The sequence below is a fragment of the Myripristis murdjan genome, chromosome 19 (genome assembly GCF_902150065.1).
Source record: "Myripristis murdjan chromosome 19, fMyrMur1.1, whole genome shotgun sequence".
Classification (NCBI taxonomy): domain Eukaryota; kingdom Metazoa; phylum Chordata; class Actinopteri; order Holocentriformes; family Holocentridae; genus Myripristis; species Myripristis murdjan.
In genome coordinates this window covers 21,945,218-21,959,551 of record NC_043998.1, presented here as the reverse complement: position 1 = coordinate 21,959,551, position 14,334 = coordinate 21,945,218, and the positions used below count along the sequence as shown (strand labels likewise).

The 14,334-nt window shown below is 42.6% G+C and overlaps 2 protein-coding genes across 2 annotated transcripts in view; one reads left to right on the top strand and one right to left on the bottom strand.

Moving 5' to 3' along the window:
• LOC115377866 (arf-GAP with dual PH domain-containing protein 1) overlaps positions 1 to 10,370 on the bottom strand; it is a 38,789-nt gene extending 28,419 nt beyond the window's left edge. Inside the window, 1 exon segment of the mRNA XM_030077925.1 lies at positions 10,137 to 10,370. Coding sequence (XP_029933785.1) covers positions 10,137 to 10,227 — 91 coding nt within the window. The 5' untranslated portion in view covers positions 10,228 to 10,370.
• An 850-nt stretch (positions 10,371 to 11,220) lies between these two features.
• Positions 11,221 to 14,224, top strand: cox19 (cytochrome c oxidase assembly factor COX19). The gene is made up of 3 exons (XM_030078674.1): positions 11,221 to 11,401; positions 12,130 to 12,241; positions 13,596 to 14,224. The coding sequence occupies exons 1-3, from the start codon at positions 11,320 to 11,322 to the stop codon at positions 13,678 to 13,680; spliced, it is 279 nt and encodes a 92-aa protein (XP_029934534.1). The 5' UTR covers positions 11,221 to 11,319; the 3' UTR covers positions 13,681 to 14,224.
• The last annotated feature ends 110 nt before the right edge of the window (positions 14,225 to 14,334 follow it).

Sequence of the window (14,334 nt, the reverse complement as noted above, 5' to 3'; positions counted from 1 at the left end):
TCACGCATGAGTGTGTCGCTGACTGAATTCAACGTGCCGCCATGCAAAACCTGTGACGGTGACACACAGTGTTGTACACCGCTGCAGTAATCACAAATAAGACGGAAAATTCCCAAGCTTTCCATCGAAATGACATTATTTGCACTTTGCGCCGACGTTTTTGAACTGTTTCGCAATCCAGTGCTGTTTGCTCAGGAAAATCTCTGACTCAGAAATTAACCATAATTTTGCACAGTGTCATGTTATGGTTACTCAGCTTTTATTACATCACACTACAAACTTAAACAGTGGGAGATGATTAGACCAGCTGATCCTGTGGACGCCTTTTTCTATCCTCCTGAGACCCAGCCTATTCAATTATGTCCTCTGTAGTGGACATCAATTGATTGTCTATATCCTTTTACTCATTTGAGCTACCCTATCCAGTCCTGGTGTACAGAGGAGATCCAGGCCTTTCCAGTGATATCTCATGTGATAAGGTGGGATGAGGGAAACACCCACTTTCTATTGAGCCAAAATGGCAGCTACAGAAAAACGAAACAGGAAGTGAAAAAAGAAACAGGAAGTCAAATATTGTTTAGCTATTGGTTTTTACTCATGAAAATTATATATTTTCTTGTTAATGGCATTGATTGTCTGTAATTGATTGTCTGTGGTTATTTGATTGGTTTTTTATTTAAATTTAAAATTATCTGTTTTTTTACAGTAAAATCCACTACAGTGGACGTACTGTAAAATCTAAAATAAAAATATTTTTGTGAAATTTTAAATTGTGAGTTGTTGTTTTAACTCTAACTAGACAAGAAATCACAAAAAAGTTAAATTGGTAGACACTTTTTTTCCTCGGGTCTCAGGAGGCTATGGCAGAAATTGGCAAAAGTCTTCATTTTATTCATTTTTGACACCATTTTGAATTTTGATTTCTAAAAGATTGACTTTTTGAGTAAATATTTTCGCAGAAGTGGATATTATAAAACAATTAACCCTAAGAATATTGATATAACCCCGTTAAAATGTTCACTCAAGCATTCAAGGAGAACAGCTTTCTTTTCAGGAGTCAGGATTCTTAAGAAGTGAAGGAGTAAAGGATCACACCGTCACTTCTTAAGAATCCTTCACTTCCTTCACTTCTAACCCTTTACTTCCCTCTTAAAAATAAAACAGTATTCTCAGTAAAATGGGAGTTTGGTGTGAAACAAAGGAGTCTTACATTATTGATGCATTAACCTGTGAGAAGTATTTTAATGTTGTAGCTCCGACTGCTCCACATCCTGTTGGTTAGTTTACACTCAAAAAAATCCAGCCAAGAAAAAAAAAGTGCAAGATTTTGTTCTGAAATGTAGGAAAAGTAGAAAGTGTCATGTCCACGGAAATAGTGGAATAAAGTGGCAGAACCTCAAAATTGAATGTGTGTGTGTGTCTTTTTGTGCTGTCATTGTTATTTTAAAGGAGTGTGCATCATGAGAATTTCTTTAGAGCGTTATTGTTTTCTATTTCTTCCTATTTTGTTTTTCTGCACTTTATTTTAATCAGTGCAGTTGAAAAATGTTTAATATATTTTATTGTTTTTCAAAGAGCTCTACAAGGATCTCCACAGAGCGATCTGCAATGTTTCTACTTAAATGAACACATGAAAATCATCAGAATCAGACTTAAAACGTTTTTTTCACTTGACAGCACCTGCAAAGCCATCGCACAGCGTGATGCTGCTACACCATCTCAAGTAACAGCTCATTAAAATGCAAAGCAGTGTAAAGCACGACTGTGGTGTTTCGCAGAGCCAAACAGGCTCTTTTTGTAGCCGTTTCTTAGAGAGGCTGCGAAAGCATCACACGCATGCACCGGCGGCAGCGGCAGCCCAGAGTTTGACAAGCAGGCCTGTGATTGGAAGGTCACTGGCTGCAATCCCAGACTTGCTGGGGGAACGTGGGTGGACTCGGCTACTGTTGAGATGCCCTTGATCGAGTCACTAAACCCTGAATTAGTCGAGCGGAGCGGCTCAGTGGCCGACAGCAGAAGGCTGTGGTTTCGCCGGGCGGCTCCTGGGTGTGAATCTGTGTAGCTGTGTGAGTGTGAAGCGGGGCGTTGCTGAGGAAGAGCACACAGTCAGCAGCGTTAACCCCAAACACACACGCGCGGCCGGGGCGCAGCATCCCTGCTGAACGGCAGGCGGCCCGCGCTGACGTCACACACATGCATCCCGTCTTTTAAATTTAAAATTCTTACTCACCGCACTTTAAGTCAGAGAGCAATGTATGAAATGTTAATGGAGGAGAGTGAACGACAGAGATGGACACAACTTTGCTCTGGCTGCCACAAACTCAGGTGAGGAGGCATCTGTTTGCAGAAATTCACCTGGCACAGTGAAGCAGCCCTAAACATGCATGTTGGAGCGTGAAGTCCATCAATAAACCCTCCAGTTAATAGATAAACACACACAAATGTCTATAAATCACTGAATAAACAATAAATTATTCAGTTAAATCATTTATGTATCTTTTGACAGGTTTATTGATGGACATATTCAAGTATTTATTAATCAATTATGCATTTATTGATGGATATATTGAAGTATTTATTTATTTACATATTTATTGATGGATATATTGAAGTAGTTAGTGATGATTTGATGAGAGATATTTTTATTAGCATGTGAGATGTGCCATGTCTGGTCAAGAGAAACAAGTTTCTACCTTTTCCAGCTTTCCCTTGACAAGTGAGGCTTTGAAAACACCCAGCCGGCTACGTACAAACACTGTGAGCAGCCACAGGCAGCCTGCCACAGGAGCCCAAACCTGCTCCTATCTCATCACACTTCCTGACGATTTTTTTTTTTGTGCCTTTCTACCGGCTGGGTCCCACAGAGGATTGCTGAGGCGTCTCCCTGGAGGGAACGGCTCGTTTGTGTGTCCTCAGCGAAGGGCAAAACCACACCGCTGCTGAGCTGCAGAGAAACCCCACCAAATAAGCTCCCAGCTCAGCCACGGAGCCTCATCTATGCACGCTGGCAGATGGAAGATAGAAAAAAAAAACGCTGTAAAGGTGAGGAAGGACAGAATGACTCGGCAGAAAAATTCTCCAACCAAAGTTCCCACCACTTTGTGTGTTTTCAGACTCCGGCAGGTTACCTGTCTGGTTGATGCTGACTGGTGACGGGTAGCTCAGGAAGGAAGTGACAGCCCACCTCAGCGATACACACTTGCACATTCACACACACACACTGCAGGGCTTAACCATGGAAGTATGAGGCCCTCGTCACAGGTAAAGAGCACCTTTTGGTGGCCATGTTGGAGGTCATCAGCTCTTGGGTCTGTCTGATTTGGAAGGAAGCTTTCTAACACAAACACAGAGCATATGCAATGTTTAAATCATCATCTTCCTCATGTGGTGGCTCAGGTCGGTCAAACTCAGTCAAGTGCATCAAAACTTGGAGGCAGAAATGCTGTAGCTTGTTAAGTGAATCACAACAAGGTGAGCTTGGCTTTGTCACTGGTTTACAAAAACAACCAGAGACGGAAGTAAAGCATTTTGGGACTTTATTATAAACATTATTATAAAAAAATTATTTAGTCATTGGCTCACTGAGGAATGAGATCTAATGTATCGTCATTCACAGAAAACTGCCATTTTGAAACGACACAACTGGGCCCATTCACCTTGTTGACCTCACCGCCATGTTTGATTAACTGATGTCATCATGAGCAACATTACACGTGCCGCCGGGCGCTATCTTACACCCAGCGCACAGCAGCGTCAGCCGTGATACTAGTGTCTTTTCTAGTCTCCGAGCGGCTCAGTTGTCATTTTCACGTTGTGGAAACAGAACCGTCTCCTGTGTCCATAAAATGAGCTGTGTTCGGCTGCAGTGTTGCTGCGTTGCTGTCCTGAGGCATGTGAAAAGTGACTGAGCAACAAACAGCAGCTCTGAGGTCAGTGCTGACAGTGATGGTGGCCTCCATAGGGGGCGCCGGCGAGCGTCCGCTCTGCTTGTCCCACACACAGGGACGCTGCTTCACCTCAGGGAGCTCAGATGGAGTCCTGCTGTCGCCGTAGATGATCTGATCCGTTTCCCTCCTTCTTACCTGGAAAATCCACCATTATAACAGCAACCCACCAAGGTGTGACACACCTGGCTTTTAAAGGGGATGGGAGACGGCGCTCTGATTGGTTCACTGCATGTTACGCCCAAAACACAGCCAGGATTACTGAAGAGACTCAGTACAAGCCTTTTGAACCAGGAGCCTGCAGCAACCAGCCTTTTTTCCACCGTTAAAATAGCAAAGGTGGAGTTGGACACGCCCTGGATGCACCTGAACATGAGCTTAGATTTTTAAAATAGAGCCTGTAGTCTCAAATGTTAAAACTCTGTTATAAAAGCACTATTTCAAGAGGAGGACATTCATCCAGGGCTGAGCTGAATGAATGTCAGTCGATGAGCAGAGCAGCCACTCGCCTCCATTTGTTTTATTTCATGAAAACCTCGACAGCTCAACTCATTTCAAGTCCTTTAATATGGGCTCTGAAATTATGACAGCATGATCTCACTCAGTCCTACTCCTGAAATAGTTTTTTTTTTTTTAATAGTTTTAACATTGGAGTCTATGGCACTCATGACAACAGTTAACCAAACATGGTGCGTTACATGTAGAAACCCTGGAATGGAATGGATTGATCAGGTGTTCATGAGCACTTCCTGCTGGGAAACTTGAATAAACTACAGACCCGACACCACATGAGCGGGGCAACAGTCAGCAAAGTTGCTTATTAGGGAACCTATTGATCAGTGACTTTAATTGCACGACCTACACAGGAAACATCACATGATTAACGTTACACACAACACAGTGTCGCCCGATTCCAAGGTAATCAACTTGAAGCAGCTATTTATGGCAATCCATCATTTTCTGTGTGATGCATGGCCTTGTGGGATATCCTACCCAAATAAGGGAGCCTACCTAGGATGTATGCTACTTCAATGAGACCGTCATGAGCAGCTACGTCTCCTAAAAATGTGTTTGTGGCAACTTTAGTCGCATTAACGTGGGTTACTTTGTTCTGTTGGTTTGTTCAGGTTAACCTTTTGAAGCTAAAACTCGAGTGTTTTGAGGTAGAAACTTAAAGACAGAGTCAGACACAAGACAGCATTTACATGATCGGACTATTCATTCTGACTTATAAAGCTGAACCACAAAACATGATCTCCCTCAGCTTCTCTGTTTTTCTAGGCCCGTATATTTTGCCGTTACGTGCGTACAGACTGTTCTCCGATCGACCTTCACGATAGGGCCAGATGTTGAGAGATTTGTGATACGACCGCAAATACCAAACCAAATACTAAATATAGACATCTATTAATTACCAACCTTCATCTGTACCTATTGTTCAGGCCATCTGTCTCTTTATCTTCCGACCTGAGATTACCCGCCATCTCCTGCTGTGTGTTTGGCCGTGGTGAGATGATTTGTGGTGTTTTTGAGCTTTAATAAAACTGTAATTTAAAAAAAAAAAAAAAGAAGCAATAACATAAGATCCAGTTCTCATATGGGATAGACTTGACGAAACGGCATCAATAATTCATATCATGGCCATTATGAGCCATGAATTATGAGCCGGGGAATTTCTTGATCTGGTAGCAAGTAAGGCAAGATAAGGCTTTGGCTGATGGATGGGTTTTCCAACACTCCTTTTGTGGTTTTCAGAAACAAGTGGTGGCGTGGAGGAGGCTGGAGCGAGTCATCATGATGTTGCGTTGATGCAAATATATGACCTGAATGCAAAAAACTAATAGAAATATGTTTTCCAGCAGTAAAAGGAACCCATGAAGGAAACACGACTAGAGACATAAGAGGTATTCTGACACTGAAGTCCTAAACAGGGCGTGGAGGTCAAACACTGGATGGGCAGAAACATTTTCCTTCAATTCTCATGAGCGGGGTTGCAAACCCAACCCAGTAACTCTGAGTTATACTGACTAACATTTACATTTTTGCCTCAAGTTTTTCTTTTTCTGTGACTTTTTATTTTGGTAGATGATGCCATTCGTAATTAAAGAAAGCAAACAGAGACAGAAGCAAGCGGAGATCATCCCCATAACCCCCTACACACACACACACACACACACACACACACACACACACACACAAAACAAAACAAAAAGTCTAAAGTTATACTGGAAACACATCAAGCAGTGTACTTCAGAAAAGATCCACGTCGGAAATGTGACAACAAGGACGGAAATACTGAAAAGCCTTTGAAACAACTACACATAATGCACATACTTTTTAAAAATTGTACGGCACATATTTTCATATTCTGTATTTCTCTCTATTTTCTTATAATTCAATTCTCCTCTTGAGAACCGAGCAGCTGCAACTGACCCGATTTCCCCTCAGGGATCAATAAAGTATCTCTGATTCTGATTCAGACTGTAGATTGTAGAGGCTGAATCATTAAAAAGCCAACATGTTTCGACCTCTGTTGGTCTGTCTTCGTCGGGGCTTTAGAAAAACATTAATTAAGCAGTGTCTTTGCATGTGTGTATAAGTATGCGCAGCACCGAAACTGCCTCTTTTTTTTTTTCCTTTTTTTTTTTTTTACAAACCACTCTCTCCGACGCTGCTCTAGTTTTTCACCCAATGTGAACTTCCAATGAACTCTGCAAAAAGAAGCAGGAATTCACTTCCTAATCAATCTGCTTTGCTTTCATCCAGATAGAGAGACATTCATGACCACAGGGGCTGACGGATTCGGCCACAGTTGTGTAATATCAACCAATAGTTAGGGTAGAGGTGCCTTGCTTAAGGGTCACCTGGACAGTTTTACTTGAAAGAGCAAAGGGCAAGTTTCAGCCCACAGTTTCCCTGCTGGGACTCGGATTTGGTGACTCTAGCTAGCTTCTCCGATGATTAGGCCACCCTCAAAAACAGCTGGACGGTCACATCAGTGTATCCCAGAACATCTGCCCGAGCTGAGAACAAATTTAATCATGAGGTTTGACGATTACAGAGGCAAAAACAGCACATGCACCAAGCAGAACCGAAGGAGCCGTCCCAGCAGAGCCAGGCTTTCGTCTCTGTGCATGAGGGCAGGGACGGTTTGGTGAACTAAATCGATGGACGCTTCCCATGTGCCCGGCAGTGATACCTTGTTATCAGTCACCGTGCCAACTGTCCCCAGAAAACCAGCATATCGAGTTTCCTTCTGTCCGGCGGCAGATGAAATTAAAAGAGCTCTCTAACGCGGTTCCCGGAAGTTTCTTTGCCCCCCTCCCCGTATCGCCACGTGTCCAACTGAGTCTCAATCTCGCCCGAGCTGAGAACAAATTTAATCATGAGGTTTGATGATTGCACAGGCAAAAACAGCACATGCACCAAGCAGAACCCGAGGAGCCGTCTCAGCTAGTTTTGTACGGCCAATCGGCTCATTTGATGGTGGAACTGTCAGTCGCCGTCTCTGATGCTCAAGAGACGAGGAAACTTTTATGTTTTGAGACAATCATGTCAGCGTGAGAGTGGACATGGCAAAGGACCATTCATTCTGTCGCTGCAAAACACTGGATATCGCTTTATAATTAATGAGGTTGTCTAAATTGGTTATGAGCGTTACGAACGATGCGTCAACAGACACCTTAACTCTATTATTGATAATGCAGGTGAATACTTATTTTGTTGGTTTAATTGCATCATCTGGAAACAGAGAGGCCAAAAACTGCAGAAAGAAAAATAAACTCATCCCCGTACTTAAGCCTGCTGTTCTGGCAGTATTCACCCATTTTGCCGTTGCTAAAGTCATATAAATGGATTGATTGATTGATTTGATTTATTTTGGTCAATTAAAGCAACAGAAAAAAAGAAAGAGAATATCAGCAACAATGCACAAGTAATCAAAACAAGGACTGACCGAAAAGGTGTAGGCTGAAGCAGAGCTTATAACACCTACCCTTATCACAAATAAACTATTTACACATAATATGAGCTAATCCAAACATAACTAACACCTAAGTAGTCAACCAACGATGCAGCTTTCAGTAAACAAATACAAACTTAATTAAGCTACTAATTGGTACATTTTTAGTCAACTAAAACATCGGACGCCAAAAGGACAAGACCAAAAAAAAAACAGGATGGCATGGATTTGTGAGATAAAAGATGTACTTACTATTTTTTGACAGTGTACTGCATAATTAAGATATTCTTGTAAAGTTTTTTCAGACTGGCCAATGTAATCGAGGTTTTTATATTTGTACGGATCTTTGGTTTTTCAAAAACGATTGTTCCCCTCAGATTGTAACCGCTGTCCCTCATTTTAAACAACCTCTGGATACTTAGTGGTAGTTGTCCACGGGGGCGTCATAGTGGGGGGAAAAGCGGGACTGTTTACCCAGGGCCGCAATGGGGGAGGGGGCCCTCAAAAGGCCTGAAATAAAAAGGGTTTGCCTATTGGCTGGCTATACAAGGGCCCAATAAGATTTCTTTTCATGGGGCCCAAAATCCCTGGCGGCGCCCCTGGTTGTCCATTTCTAGCTTTATACATAATCTGTATTATTTTGTAATCTACTAAATTTTGGAATTTGAGAATGTTATGATGAATAAATAGTGAATTCGCAATAAATTGCCATCAATTTGCCATACCGAAGAGTTTGGGTCACGTAGCATGTGCTGGACTGTAAATCATTTAAGAGGTAATGTGTGAGACTGTCATTTTTTATTTCCATCTTCGGTTCTACGAGCTCATTCAGTGTTGTTGTTTTTGCACTGCACTTCCCAGAGATCACCTGTCAATCAAACTGTGTGGGCGGGACTTGGATTTTCTGGTAATGGAGTTTGAGTTGCTCTTTTCTTTGTCTGCTCAGGGATGACATGCAGCAAAGGGCTCGGCTTGGAATCGAACCCAGGCCGCTGCGGCAGGGACTTCACCTAGAGGCGTGGCACGCGCTCTACCAGGTGAGCCACCAGGGGGGCGCCCTCTGGTTCTTCTTCTTTTTATTCCAAACTGCTGCCTCAAATGTGAAATCCATCGCTACCTGTGTGCCAGAGGCTTCTTCCAAGGAAAGAGCTACCAGACACCGAGGGTTTAGGGCAGCAAAAACGCAAAAGCTTTCACAAACTGAGAACGGCTTCACGTCATGGGTTACTGCTTTTAAGATGCAACCTGACACACAGATCATCACCAGCCACGATCAAACTCCTCTGTCTGACATTTCAAAACCAGATAACAGGAGTTGAAAACACCCCTCAGTCACAGAAGAGCCCCTCTCCAAGCGTCCCACCGCTCACACAAAACTATCTTATTTGCAAAAGCACCGTTTGGCTCCAGACCCGCTCGGCTACAGCCAGTCCTCAGAGGAGCCGTATCCAGGGCCAAGGAACAGGCATCCTGGGTGGGCTCGGCTCCAAGCACTGGGCGTTCGTCCCACACTGGAGCCTCCATAGCCACTCACTGGTTTATTACCATTTCAGTAAGAAGAAAGGAGGGGCGAGGAGGAAAAAGAGGGGATGGAGAGGTGAAGAAAGGGATGAAGTCACTCTTTAATGCAGACGTGGGACCAGGCTGAAATTGATTGTCCATTTAATTGTGTCATTTGGAAATAGGGGGGTGGCTAAAAATGTAAAAATGTAAAAAAAAAAAAAAGAAAAAGAAGATCATCCCCATTTTTGACTCCACAGAGGAAAACATACATGTACACACTAATAATTACCCACTGAGGCACACAGAGGTTGCTGACTGTGCCAAACATGATGACACCAGACCACAACACCAACACACACCCTGAACACACACACACACACACACACACAAGACAGCTGGCTGACTCAACATAGACAGGGGCCCGCCTGGCATGTTTTTCTTGGCCCTCACACACACAGACAGGTGAGACATGGGAGTGTTTATGGCTCAGTGCAGGTCCAGAGTTCAGTCTGCCTTCATCAGGTTCACTGTGTGTGACACTGCATTTTCAGCGTTATGGGCTTCCATACAGCTGAGGCCTAGAGCAAAATCACCCATGACATTCCTGATTGCTGTTTTTTTTTTTTTTTTTTTCCCTTGGATATCCCACTGCCTTGCACATCGCTCACATGCACAAGTGCAGCTGCAGCCGCATGCATCAGCGCCGGCCGGCCGGCTGCGTCTCCTACCTGGATTGCCGCAGTCCGCGCATGTATCGTTGCCGGCTCTGGCCAACACGTCCTGCAGGAGCCGGTTGTTCCCCTCCGGTTCCTGGGCCATGGTTGGTGAGTTTATCGGTCCAGCCTCACCCGGATGGAAAGCTGGCACAAGGGCATCCGCTGCTGGCTCCTTCACCCCCTGCCGACTCCCTGTCACCTCCAATCTGAGATGGGAGAAAAGATGGGCAAAAAAAGAAAGAAGAAAGAAACGCAGACAGAACGAGACTGAATCTGAGCAGCAGCGGCGGCAGGGCTGGGAAATTCTCTCTCTCTCTCTCTCTCTCTCTCTCTCTCTCTCTCTCTCTCTCTCTCTCTCTCTCTCTCTCTCTCTCTCTCTCTCTCTCTCTCTCTCTCTCTCTCTCTCTCTCTCTCTCTCTCTCTCTCTGATAGCTCTATTACCGAGTCTCGCTGACTGCATAATCTCAAGTCCGTGTTGCCATCACCTCCTTCTCCTACCTCCTCCTCCTCCTCCACCCCCTGCCTGTCTGCCTCATCTCTCCTCCAGTCGTCTCTTATCAAAGTGGGACATCCAGCGGCGGCTTGAGCGCACTTGCTCGTCCCCCAATAAAACCTCCACATATAGGCTATAAAGTCAGCTAAACTCAAAATCAGTCAGCTCTTATTCCATATTTTTTCCAGGCAATCCCTTTTCAATGGCTGATCAGATTTTTTTTTAAAAGTCAGAATAAGCACCAATGAGACAGGCATTATTTTTTCCTTATTCAATATGTCTGTGGTAACCGACAGTGGATTTATATAATGTTTTTTTTTTTTTTTATCTTGTTGTATCATTATGATATTCTTTATGGGCTAATATTGTAGTTTGTGGTACTCATGTTCTTCTACTTTATGGTATTGCTTATATCCCATGGCCGCATTGAGATTTTATTATTATTTCCAAATGCAAACTAAATTAATTTGATGAGTATTCGGCCCAATTGTGAATAATGTGACATTAATTTATCGCTTCTCATTAAAATGAATCGATTATCGAAACTGTGATGTCGGCGCGTCATTCCTATCGATTACTAACGCCTGTCCAATCAGACAACCCCCTTGAAACAAGACGTCATATGTAAGCGACGACGGCGACAGGGTAGCTGCTAGAGGACTTGCAGAAATTATAAAACACATAAATTCAGTAAACGCAAAGATGTCTACCGCTATGAATTTCGGAAGTAAATCGTTCAAGCCCCGGGCTCCTGATAAAGGCTCCTTCCCTCTGGATCACTTCGGTGAGTTCGGACACGCACACACACACACACCAGGTTTGGTAACAGTTTAACTCTGACGGCAGCCAGACTCCATTTAAAAAAATAAGGTTTCAATGTAACGCTGCTTATCGGCAAAGTGTAGCAATATCTCATGAAGCTTTTATGAATCTTGAGGAGCACCCCTTCACTTCGGCATACATATTATACACCAAACAGCGCTTATTCTTAATAAATATCCAACATTTATAACTGGTTATCGCTCCTCTCTGCTCGCCTCGTCGCGTTTTGGTGGAAGACGGTTGTGGGAATAACATTTTAGAGGTAGAAAACTAATGAAACAAAGGCTGCTTTATTTATTAAATGTACGCCGCATGGGAAAGTGGCTCTAAACCAGTCGCAAAATGCCTTAAAATACGATATTTTCTGTATGGAGTTTGGCGTACCGTTCTCTTAATACTAAACGAGTAGCCTGTTTGTCAGCTCCACGCCTCCATTTGGTGTTTTAGTGTTTCTGTTTTAGTCAAAAGCGTTAGCCTGGTCAAGAAAGGTATATAGAGAAGGTATAGTATATATATATATATATATAAGTATATATAAAGGTATAGTAGACAAGAAAGTGTTTCCTATCCTTAATTCAGACAGTCTGTATTCATTATGACAAATACACCCTACAGTGTACGGTATGTAAAGTGCATGGCTGGATGTTGTGTGTCCCTCTCTGCTTGCATGACGCCGGCTGCTTCCTCCAGGAGAGTGCAAAGCCTTCAAGGAGAAGTTCATGAAGTGCCTGAGGGACAACAGCATGGACAACTCCAAGTGCCGGCTGCAGTCCAAGGACTACCTGCAGTGCCGCATGGACAAGTAAGAGGGAAAGTAAGAGGGAGGACATATTCAAAAGATATAGGATCACGGATGAATGAAAATAAATGTGTATAAATGTGTGTTGTATGCAATCTAAGATTGAATAGTGAACTAGGTGTGTATGTATGAATATGTGGGTATGTATATGTATGTGTGTAAGTACATATATACGCATATATGTGTGTATGTATGGGTATGTACATAGGCATATGTGTATGTGTGAATGTATATATGTATATATGTATGTATGTGGGTGTAAATGACTAAATATAAGTGCATTGTAAGTGGTGCTACAGGTAATGCAGCGTTGAATAAAACTTTACATTTCTCTGTATGTTGATATATTAGTAATACAATATTGATGTTAATTACACAGATTCTATATTTCTATATTTCATAGATTAATATATAACTTTGACGATAATTACTTAGGTATAATACAATATATATGTAATATGTAGGAACTCAAGGGGTAGGATACTATAAGTTTTTAACTTCTTCCTACTCCCTTTTGAACATGTGCTGGCCAGCCAGGAAATAGCGTCGAATTTATTTATTTTGTACTTTTCTTCTGTTGCCCTGTTGTTGCACTGTCTGTTGCCCTTTTATACAACATGTTCAAAATAAATAAATAAATAAACTAAACACCTTACAGCCACCTGGACACTGATCCACAGCAGAGGAGGAGGGAACCAATTACATTTACTCACATCACTGTGACTGAGCAGCTTTTTGTGTACTTGTACTGTTTTGTGTATTTTTTAAAAGTCTGTAATTTAACTTTCTCTTAAGTACATTTGTGCTTGAGTGTTGTGCGGCACTACATTGTAAATCAGATCCATTACAGAGAACAAATGATCAGTGACAGATTTTGGGACCTTTCACAATAAAAGCTCAGTCAGCAAAGATGAGATGCTTCTGCTTTGTTGGTTCTACTTTTTGTCATTGCCAAATTTCACAATAAAAGCTGCATAATGGGGGAAAAACTGCCGCAAGGACCATTTAGCCTCAGCTGGTGAAAATGTGGAATAAATGTGGAAAAAGGGAGAAATATCAGATGGAGGACCATGGAGCCTCAACCATCATTTTAAGCACTTATTCCACATTTGTAAGTTCAGTCTACAGGGTCCTCACTTCAGTTGAGTGTAATGCCCCTTTAAAAGCATGTTCTCTCCTCCTTTTAGATAGATAGATAGATAGATAGGTATACTTTATTGATCCCAGACTGGGAAATTCACATTCATTTTCTAACTGCATGGAAAAGATCACAGCTAACACAGGTAATACACTGTGATGATGTCCTGTTACAGGTGGAGAACTGTATCATAAATCTGTACTGTGTGTGTGCTTCCAGTCAGCTGATGGCCAAGGAGCCTCTGGAGAAACTGGGCTTCAAGGACCTGATGGACGCTCCTCCCAGCCAGGACACCAAACCATGAAGTGCGTCGGCTGCAGAAAATGTTTCCAGCATGATGCAGTGATGTTGCTGCTCTCTGGTTGAAAACACTCAGCAGTTTGTGGAGGAACAGCGTGGAAAACTAAAGTCCCAGCAAGGCCAAAGGCGCTCAGTCGCTGCTCTGAGTGTCAAACGGAGAGAAACTGCTTCAGGGTTTTTTCTTGGTCCCGCACATTCAAATGAGCTGCGAAAGGATCTTTGAAAACCTCTCACCTGGAGGTTTTCCACCACATCTGACTTCACCACCTGTTTCCTCTCGGTGGAAAAAGGTGCATTTCTTTTAAAAGCAGAACCCAAAGTGGACATTTTCTCACCAGGTTCAGTTTGACCTTTGACCTTGTTGTATGAATGTCTTGTGTACATAAAATATAAATATACTATAATATATAGAAGTGCTGTTCTGGCCAGTCAATAAATATTTTATAATGAAGCTGTGTGTGTAGATTTTGTCGGTCTCAGATGTGAGATCAAGGCAGAACATGCACGTGTTGTTTTTTTTATATATATATATAATGAACTAAAAACATGTTGCTTTCTGGTGTAAATTTACAGATCACAAACATGTAAACCCATGAAACGATGCTACACATCTTACAAATGTAATCTATGTCTTGTCTGAGTGTCCCTGACGTGCCAT